The following is a 10,350-nucleotide window of genomic DNA, read 5'->3' on the forward strand; positions in this document are numbered from 1 at the left end:
AATGTGCGGTATTGGTTGGTATTGGTTCGGGGTTTTTCTTTTTGTACATTTTACCCTCCATCTGTCTTGGACACACTTTAGCATTTTATGTTTCTCCATGATATATTTTCTACCCCCTCTAGATATGCATCTTGGCACCTTTCTAGCAGGCACATCAGAGACAGAACTGTACTTTTAAATGCATCCCAAAGGTGCTCTGTTGAATTAAGGTCTTTTACTGTATTAAACGCAGCTAAATTTTACTTTACTGGCTCAGGCTTCAGACTGCTCTAAACACTTGGTCTCTATTAGGTTTCTTGTGCCAAGCTCATGTCAGCTTAGTATGATTTTTTTTTTTTTTCCCTTTTTCCCAATATGTGATTACACCTTGCAAGCACTAGCTTATGTTTTTAGAAGCCTAGTGAGTTGCAGCCAGTCAGAAGACATTGGGCTCTCAATGAGTGGGCTTGAAAAGGATCATTTCCGCCACTGGATGAAGTGAGACATAGCAGAAATTGGATTTCTTAAACTCTGAATCATGCAAAGCTTCTGTATTGGAGCATCAGAATAAAAAAATAAAATACTAAAATCTGTAAATGTTCTCTCTAAATGAGCTCTGATCCAATTTGGCATAATTGTATTATACTCTGATTTCATGAGATATATATGACCCATATACACTTACCAGTTACGCCTTGCTAGCAGCAGATTGTACTGTTATGAAGGGGGGCTTCATAACTGCTTAATTTTTTTTCATGGCATTGGAAACATTCCTCAGAGATTTTGGTCCCCTTTGACATGATAGCATCACACAGCTGCAGAAGATATCCATGCTGCACCTCCATGATGTTCCACTGGATCCCAAAGGTGCTCCATCGGATTGAGATCTGGCGACCGTGGAGGCTGATTTTAAAAACTCATTGTCATGTTCAAGAAGCCAGTTTAAGGTGCATGAGCTGTGTGACTTGGCCTGTTATCCGGTTGGAATCAGCAATACTCAAGAAGGCTGTGTCTAAATTGTACTAAGGGGACCAAAGTGTGCCAACCAGCAGCAGCCTGAACCACTGATATAAAATGGTTCCAAGCTTTCTGTTGTCAATACCAAATTCTCACCCTACCATCCAAATATGCAGTTGAAATGGAGACTTATCAGAAAGGCAACTTTTATCCAATCTTCTGTTGTCCATTTTTGTTGACTCCATGCAAACTGTAGTGGTCTAATTCTGGTGTACCGTTCAAGGTGGTTGGTCGTACTGTTACCTGAATCTCAACAGTGCGCTTTTATTTCGAGTGCCCGTTTTATCTATTATTTACGGTAAAGTAACATTACGACAGATTGCGTCATGATAAATCGTCTAGAACGCTTTACGACACTGTTGACAGCTGTAGTACTTCTTGGCGAGTTTCTCTAGTTGGTGTCCGTTGCTTGCACATTTCAAGTTATGGTTTAAGTGTCCACCAAAGCTGCAGTTAAATGAGTGTTTTTGATTTATTTCGCGGGTTCTTCGGGGTACCCGGAGGCCATTATCGTGGCCGGAGGTGAGTTTATGGCGTCGGAGTATGTAGCTGTACACTCTGCTACGCTAGCTGAACTTAGTACACTTTCTCTGCGTGCAGCTATGTCAGGGACAAGATTAGTGTTTTCTGCCAGGAAAACCACAGGGGTCCTTCAGCTAGATTTTGGTGCTATTTATGCTCACGGAGTTAATACGATTGAGTACTTTGAGGTCTGTTTGCTGGTGGCATGTTGTAACGCAGTTTCTAAACCAAAGGGAGATTTCAAAGTTTGTACATTTGTGTTACTTCGTCTATCAGGGACCCTTTCTTCGATGCCATGACTCATGACGACGATGAAGATGAAGATGATGAAGATGGATTCCACTATGATGGGTTCAGTGGGGAGCAGCAGGACCCATTTGACAGCGCCTGGAGGTTTGGCTTCAGTTTTGGCCCGGACGGGATGCGGATTCAGGACCCCCCGATGTTTGGCCACGTCCTCAGGGAGATGGAGGAGATATTCTCCCAGCTGGGTCGTTGGGAGGGACATCCAGAGTCTGGACGCTTTGGTATGAAAACAGACCCACGAGCCCCGTTTTCATGTTGCTTGTTTTTAACGAAATGTAACAAAACAAACAAACAAGTATAAAAAGTGTCAGTAAAGATGTACGGTGTACAATTCTTTCACCCTGGAAAAAGAAATAATTAAAATCGCAAAGTTAACCATAACATCCATGCCCATGAAGACTCAAATTCTTACCACAACTCGACATGTTCCTCTCCTCTGTGTTGAACCTTTTTGCTCTTTTGCCCTCTTTGTGTTTTAGATGTTCCCCACATCATGCCACCACCACCGTCTCAGGACAGAGCAGAGAGAGGACGAGGAAGCTCCAGTGGAAACCCTCTGAGAGACTTTATGCTCAAATATCCTGACAGCGACACACAACAACGATCCAGAGAGCCCCGAGGTGATCACAGACCTTCTTATGAGTCACCTGAATTTCATGGCCGGACCCCTTTTTCCAGGGTAAAGGAGATATTCACTCCTCCTTCTTTGTTTCTGTTGCGACACAAGCGGTTGTATATTAACTGAGATTTTTGTATTGTGTGTTTAAAAGTTTAATGATATTTGGAGACACAAAACTCCACAGGAGGAGCACAAAGGTGACAGAGGTGGGTGCTGATATTTACATTTTATTTGATAATTTAGTGGAAGCTCTTTTAGATTGTGTCAAATTTATTTTCTATTCCCATCCTGATCCTCCCAAGATCTGGACTCGGCTGTGTCCTCTGATGGCTTGGATCAGCTTCTGACGCCACCTGCTGGTCAGGCACCCAACCAGCCCAGAACTCGGTCTTTCTTTCAGTCTGTCACTGTCACTAAGGTGGTGAAGCCTGATGGGGTGAGTGTTTCTTGATTCTGTAATAATACGTTCATAGTGATTCTTTTAATAGTTTTGTCTCCGTTTTGATGAGCATTTCGTTTGCGTGTGTCAGAGTGTAGAGGAGAGGCGTACGGTAAGAGACGGCCAAGGCAACGAGGAGACCACGGTGACTCGCTCGGGAGGTTCTGGGATTTCTGGGGGACCAGATCATTCGAATGGACCCGTGCTGCAAGGTCAGCCTGTCTCCGGTGTGTGTTCTTTGAATTGTTTATCTGACACACACACACACAAAAATCCTGTATTTATTTTTGCTTTTCTTCCAGGTGATCCCCACCGCTTCTCAGACTTGCGGGATGATGGCTCATTATTCTCCAGGTTCTTTGGAGGCTTTAAATAAAATGTGAAGGAGTTATTAGAGATGTGAGCTGGCATATTTATATTACGTACCAATGTATGGACAAATAGTTTCACGGTCTTTCTTTGCCAAAACGAATATGTTGGATAAATTCTCGCTGGCTCATTTAAGATGAAACTGGAAGTCCAAATTGATCATGCAGGATCGAAGCTGCAGATCCTGAAAGCTATTGATGGTGACACACTGAGACACATGAGACGCTGAACAATTCACGTTTCCATATTTTATTTTTGTATTGTCCTGTAGACAAGCCTGTGTGGATGTGAGTGAGTGAAGAATTAAATAAAGACTCTTAATATATGTACAAAGTTGTTTGGCTCATATTTTTGTTAGTAACAGTCTTCAGATTTTACATGATCAAAAAACAAAACTGCACAATATACTTTTAAGCAGAACTTAAAAAAATGCTGGATGTATCAAATATGATACAATTTAAAATTCATATAATTTTTAAAAATTTGACACTAAGTTCCATAAATGCTTCATTTTCTGGCAAATATTTCGTGGTTCAGGCTCTACAGGGTCACAATTTCTATCACGCGTCATGTACAGCTCATTTAAACCTCGAGTGAGACGGACCAGTGGCGTTGCCCTTTCTCTTAATTTAAAGGAGCTTACACATTTAACCGTTTGTGTCAGTTTGTCAACACGATAAAGAAATGCTGTTGTTTTAAATGAAGGAAATCTGTCAGTCCAACTGTTTGTGCTTAAATTATCAGAAGTAAACTTGTAAAATTACAGAGTCAGATCTGGTAGCTCAGCGCCCGGACTGTGCTGTAATTATAAAACAAGTTTTTCTTAATTCAAAGAAAAAGTTGAATGTCTTTTTTTTTTTTTTTTACCGCGTTACAAAATGAGACATTTCTGTAGCAGACGGTGCTAAATTTAAACTTTTTTTGACATTTCAATGTTTGTCGGTTACTTTGTTGTAGTGAAACATTTTTTACATCTATGCCCTCCACATTTTTCTAAGCCGTCCAGGCCTTCTGTTTGACACTCCTGCTTTAAATGGTTCCTATTATAATAATCTCTGGCTCCATATGTCTAATCTTGACTGTAGCAGAGTAGCATTTTTTTTTTTTTCTTATACTGTACCTCAGTGCAGCCAGTGGAAAAAGTCATTTTTGGTTCATCTGTCTGGTGAAAATCTCAGAGGGTTTGAAAAGCAGTTAGTTGAGCTTCTGTGTTCAAAGCCAGAGAGGGATATAAACTAAAGGTAATGGTTTAGGCTAAAAGGAATAAAATAGAAATACAGATGCTTTTGTTTTTTTACATTGTAAAATTTTAATCAAGAGGAAAAATGGACAGGCAAAACAAATAACAATAGTTTGTCTTTTTTCTAATCACACAGAATAAAACAACACATAAAGCAACTAACTTTATATTGAAAATTGATGCATATGTAAACAAATGAAATAAATGATTTTCTTTTAAACACACATTGTATACGAGGGTTAAATCACAGTGACAGTGGGCAAAGAATTAAGAAAATCAGTGAAAGAATAGAAGTTGAAAAACTGATAAGCTGGGGGGTTTTTCTACTTTAAGAAATAATTTGGGGATTGGTTGCGACATTTTGTGAAGAGCGGTGTAAAAGTCAGTATTTTGTGCTGCATAGAAAATACCTCGAGCGGAATGATGGGAAACCAAACATTTAGTTAGTTTTTAGCTCTGCATAGTTCTAGTTACAATAACCTTGGAAGAGACACATGAACAAACAAATGTTCATTTTTGAGTCTAAAGGGGTTTTGACATGAATTCAAATTCTTCCAAGTCGATCAAGTCGTCCTCTGTTTAACTGTGTTTACGAGGGTTTATAAAACCTTTTCTCATTGGTCCATCCTAATCAGCTGATTCCACATAAACCTTTTCCTTCTGCTCTGCAAATGAATGTGTCAGGTTTTCAGTTTCTATGTTTACAGGATATTAATTTACGTTTAATCAACATTAAAAGGTGCTGGATACTCTTTGATGTGCGAGGTCTTGCTGCTGTGCTCAGTTATTAAGAGGAGCGAGGATAACGGGATCTTTCCTGTGGAAGCTGGCTTCATATATATCATAATCAAACTATTGTGATGCCGATACAGAATTTATGTGATCTGATACTGCATGGATGTTTGCATTCACTTAAATATCAGTTGTACTCTTTTTATTTTATGTGTTATATTTGTTAGAAAAAGAGATTTTAACCTCAATGAGTCTTTTTCCTGGATAAATAGAGGATATATATTGCGTGACAACTTTTATGAGGTAGTCATTTTTAATGGGTTAAAATGAAGTTTAAATGTTGGCTTAACCAAGCAGAGCTTCATCTTGTATCATGTTATCAATGATGTGAGGTCCTTTTGCTGCCCTTTGTCCACAGATCCCCTGTGATCTGTGAACCGTATCTGGAAACCACTACAAAAACCAGAGCCCCTCTCACAAATGTCCTTTTGCTGGGTGGGGTGAGAACACAATCCAGTCTGTTTATATAGAAGTGCATTTCAATCTGATCATCTTTTGACATGTTTAATTGTTTTTATGTTTTGTAATGGTTTTCATCCTGTGGGAATACTAATGATCCATGTTGAGAAATATAGCAGTGGACGTAACATAACAGAGTTAAGATCTTAAATTTCTTTTCCGATCAAACGGGAACAATCAGATCCAGTGCCAATCAAATGAGGAAACCCTCCACTGAGCCACTATCGAGCTTTTGGTGCACGGACTGTTTTTCATCGCGCATGCTGTGATTAAGATGTCCTGAGTCCACACACACTCATAATCACGTCAGCAATTCCATAAAGTGTGTGACGTAGCCTCCACCTCCAGCATGAAAGAGCAAACTCTGCTCAGCCAGGCAGACGGTGCAGTTCTGCGGGTCAGATCCACCCGATGACACCTGCCCGGCTCTGAAAACACACCTGCTCCCAGAGTGTGTAGAGGAAAGCTCAGGGATGGAGAGGCTGCTGAAGAAATGTCAGATCAGAAACCAGCTGATCAGGGAGTGCATGGCCGAATGTCTCGGCGTCTACGTCCTGATTGTAAGTGTCCTTTTCTTCTTCTTCTTTCAAACATTTAAGATATAGTTAGCTGTGTAGGAACTTAGTAGAACTAAAAAAAACAAATAAAGTTCCCTCAGTTCAGCCAGTAAACTCAACATGAAGTGTGTCAGTCAGTGAGTTTCTTGTAAAATGCCCTGCTGGTTTGTTTAGAGCACCTCATAAATCTGCACGGTGTATAACTAAGGACTTTGGCCTGAATGAAACGGACAGAGGGTGACAGGGACTGCAGGGGAAGGGGGGGTAAAATTGGACTCTCTTGTTAGTGATTTCCAAAGGTGATATTCTTTTGACTGCAGTGCTGTTGTTTTATCTCTAATGACTATCTGGGGCAATGAACATTTACAGCACAAATCATAAAGCAGCTCTTTAGTTAAATAATAAAAAAGGATATTGCACCAAGTGTGTCAGAACATGATGTCTCTACTGTACTGCATGGTGAAAACATTCAAACTGGACGTATGTTGAATGAATCTAAGCAAGATAAAATGCTGCTATTGTGGATTAATCAGAAAATGAATTTGGGGAGGTTCTGAAGATTTTGAGAGTTTGGATCATTATCCACTGTTTTGATTGGGTACACTCGTGTATATATTCGACTGCTAATACTTCTCTTCATTTCATGTAATTGCAGCTGTTTGGATGTGGCTCTGTTGCCCAAGTGGTCACAACTGAAGACAAAAAGGGCCAGTACCTCTCAATTAATCTGGGTTTTGCTCTGGGAGTAACATTTGGGGTCTTCGTGTCTCGTGGAGTATCGGGTAAGGGACTGAACGAAGTTACTGGGTATGCAGAACTGTGATTAGAAGTTTACATACACTAATCTTTGCCATTAATGTCATGGTAATTTGGGGAATTATTTCTTTGCACTGTTCTTTTTCCAGGGTGGAATGATTGTACAGCATACATCTTTACTGGTTTCCTTTAATCCACACAGGTTCAAATATATACACACACTGACTTAAATCTTTTAATAAGCAGTGCTGAGGGGTTTTTAACTTGACAAGGCCAGAGCCTTTTAACTTCTTGCTAGTGATCATGAATGACTACAGTTTGATAGTTTTTCATTACCAGCATGAAGGAGCATGACTGACTCCACACCTGGTGACAAGTCTTACCCTGATCAACAGTTTTGTCTGAATCCCAGTTTAGATCATAATACCTGGAAATGAACTCTTTGATGTGTTGTTTGGAACTGCCATTAATATTATACTAACCAAAAATGCAGAAAAAAACACCTTACATAATAGTTATAAACCGATTTGCATGTCATAACTGTGATTTCTTTTTAAGGTGCTCATTTAAACCCCGCTGTGTCTCTGAGCTTGTGTGTTCTGGGCCGCCACTCATGGGTGAAACTGCCTTTCTACATCTTCTTCCAAGTGTTGGGAGCCTTTCTGGCTGCGGCTACAGTTGCTCTGCAGTACTACGGTGAGTGTTTAACAGTGAGCCCAGGTACAGCAAGGGAGTTGATAATCATCAATTGAGGCTTTTCAAATCAAATAAATCATGTCGTTTGATAAGCTCTCGCTCTCATGTCATCTCATGTTGTAACATCATTTGTGTTCTGGAAACGTCGCGGCTCTGAACAATAAACTGTGTTTTGTGTCTGTTTGATGATGCGTGCGCGATGAGATGTTTGCAGACGCCATCCAGGCGTACAGCGGAGGCGATCTGACGGTGACGGGTCCCACAGCCACAGCAGGCATATTCTCCACTTACCCCGCTGACTACCTGAGTGTGTGGGGAGGTATCGTGGACCAGGTCAGCCCTTGTTGTTCTTATTAGTTAAGGATCATTCATCGTTATCAGGCTGACAGATAAAGATGGTATAACTGCTCAATAGTCGTGTGAACCTGTATCCGGTTGTTCAGTCTGACGTCACTAGCCGTGTCTGGGCCTAAACTCCGCTGCAGGTCCATATATCAAACGATCACTATGGCATTACTGAGAGTTGAAAAACTGTCTAAAGTCTTTCATCTTTAATAAAATGATCAGCGTTCTGCTCTACCAGGTGTAACAATTGAGTTTAACATCCAGGCATCCATGAAAACGGAATTTATGACATTTAACGGAGTTAGAAGTTAGCAGGGAGTTAGCTCGCTAGCTTCTATCTAAATACAATATAGCATGTCCTGACTGCGGGGTTTTGGAAACAAATTAAAACGTACAGCTCTGTTATCACTTCCAGCATAAATGAAGACAGAAAACTAAACAGCAGTGACGTTTGTAGGGTTACTGAAGTTGGGCTAGCTGGTATATAATGATGTGCTACGTGACCGCTAGCGACACAGCTATGTTAGCATAATATAAACAAGCTAACTTTTTTTCCACTCGATAAAAGTTACCGTGAGTGTTCTTGGTGGTCAGGAACAAATGTAATCGCATGGCAGGATGCTGTAAAAGGACCAAACTTCAGCCAGGAGAACAACTGAGATAATCCATCCACAATACGAGGTTAGTCATTCATATACTGCTGCATGGGCTGGGCTGTAGTTACATCCTAAGGTTTTAAAAACTGAGCTTAAATAAATGGTTAGCGATAATAAAAGCCGAGGTAGGTCAACAGTGATCACTGACTGTTTTAGGAGCTTTTTGAGATCAAATAGAAGAAAATACATAACATTAAACATGTTAACAACACAAAAGCCATATTAAACGCAGACTACTTTAGACCCGGAAGTAGGATTCGTCGCGTCATCACTGAACAACCGGATAGTTATATCGCCAAAATATACCAGGCTATTTCCTGAAACTTGGCTCCACATTGATAAATGGAGTAACTTGCCTTGACCCAGCCAGGAAACGCTGTTTTTCCATCAGATAAAATCATACTGTTCCTTCCTGCATATCTCTAACTACTTCCATGGCATCCAGGTGATCGGCACGGCCGCTCTGCTGCTGTGCGTCCTGGCTCTCGGGGACCACAGGAACAGCTCCATCCCTCATTATCTTCAGCCTGTCTTAGTGGGAGCAGCAGTGCTGGTCATTGGCATCTCAATGGGCTCAAACAGCGGATATGCACTCAACCCGGCAAGAGATTTTGGACCTCGGTTGTTCACCTACATTGCCGGTTGGGGGGCGGATGTTTTCAAGTTAGTGGTTTCACTCCGGATGCTCTGCTAATTCCCATCTTATTTCCTCACATTGTTGACTGTCTTAAAGCAAACATGCTGTCTATTTTTGCAGGGCCGGAAGTAGCTGGTGGTGGGTGCCCATAGTGGCTCCTTGTGTTGGAGCGCTTCTGGGAACACTGATCTACGAGCTGATGGTTGAAGTCCACCATCCTTCAGAGCAGTCCCAATCCCAGGCCTCGTGTCCGGAGGATAGAAGTGACAAGGTGGGGGTTGAGCTGGAGGGGGTGGAAGCGGACCGTGAAAAGCCAACTTAATGATTAAATCGTGTAAAAGAGAAACAACAGTCTGTGTGTGGTAAATGCTTTTTAAGCTGTGATAGTAACTGAAATTATCTATGTAGAGATAAATGATTGATCCAAACAGGCAGCTTCGGATTGCCTCCAACTTATTTTGAGGCATAATTGCACCAACACCTACAAGTAAACTTTAGTTTCCTGGTTATAGTTTCTTCCACAAATAAGACGGACTGCCATAAGACAGTTGCTTTAGTTCAAACGGCCTTTGAGTTATTCAGAAAATATCTTAATATCTATTGTTACAGATGTTTTTACAAACATTGACATTTTGCCAGATACTCAGGTTATTGGTTCACTTTTCATTTAGCGTTACTGTCAAGTCAAATGAGTGAAAGCCAACCTCCTGCAAAAAAAAAATGATATCCCCATTAGCCTCATGTTTGCCTTTGTATTTAGTGCCAACTGGCAAATGTTTGCATAATACTGAGTAAACATCACAAAATGAGCATGATGTCCAGTCACTTAGTGCCTTAATGATTTGCTAATATTGACCAATGGAATATACGAGTCTATCTATATGTAGTCCTATATGCAACCTTTTTAATAGAACATGTGTAGCAAATCTATGCTGGACAAACTCTCCAGTGTTTCCAGTAT

General features: G+C 40.8%; 2 protein-coding genes across 3 annotated transcripts; both read left to right on the forward strand.

Annotated features, from left to right (window-relative positions):
* The first annotated feature begins 1,317 nt into the window (after nucleotides 1-1,317).
* On the forward strand, nucleotides 1,318-3,584 carry hax1 (HCLS1 associated protein X-1). Of its 2 annotated transcripts, none has more exons than XM_026157363.2 (7): nucleotides 1,318-1,518; nucleotides 1,795-2,045; nucleotides 2,304-2,503; nucleotides 2,595-2,649; nucleotides 2,746-2,879; nucleotides 2,974-3,109; nucleotides 3,185-3,584. In XM_026157363.2, exons 1-7 carry the CDS (start codon nucleotides 1,454-1,456, stop codon nucleotides 3,256-3,258), a joined length of 915 nt encoding a protein of 304 aa, XP_026013148.1. In that variant the 5' UTR covers nucleotides 1,318-1,453; the 3' UTR covers nucleotides 3,259-3,584. The 2 variants fall into 2 exon arrangements, with proteins under 2 accessions (XP_026013148.1, XP_026013149.1); XM_026157364.2 differs by having other exon boundaries at nucleotides 2,974-3,094.
* A 2,480-nt stretch (nucleotides 3,585-6,064) lies between these two features.
* On the forward strand, nucleotides 6,065-9,735 carry aqp10b (aquaporin 10b). The gene is given in 7 exon segments (XM_026157365.2): nucleotides 6,065-6,132; nucleotides 6,134-6,302; nucleotides 6,955-7,081; nucleotides 7,614-7,751; nucleotides 7,966-8,084; nucleotides 9,198-9,415; nucleotides 9,510-9,735. Coding segments are annotated over 7 exon segments (1,014 nt in total). The 5' UTR covers nucleotides 6,065-6,091; the 3' UTR covers nucleotides 9,712-9,735.
* The last annotated feature ends 615 nt before the right edge of the window (nucleotides 9,736-10,350 follow it).

This window comes from Astatotilapia calliptera, chromosome 22, assembly GCF_964374335.1.
Source record: "Astatotilapia calliptera chromosome 22, fAstCal68.1, whole genome shotgun sequence".
NCBI lineage: Eukaryota > Metazoa > Chordata > Actinopteri > Cichliformes > Cichlidae > Astatotilapia > Astatotilapia calliptera.

Coding starts and splice junctions, on each gene's coding strand:
- hax1 (XM_026157363.2), top strand. CDS start 1,454: ATGAGTGTTTTTGATTTATTTCGCGGGTTCTTCGGGGTACCCGGAGGC. Junction 1,519..1,794: donor GGCCATTATCGTGGCCGGAG/GTGAGTTTATGG, acceptor TTCGTCTATCAG/GGACCCTTTCTTCGATGCCA. Junction 3,110..3,184: donor GCAAGGTCAGCCTGTCTCCG/GTGTGTGTTCTT, acceptor CTTTTCTTCCAG/GTGATCCCCACCGCTTCTCA.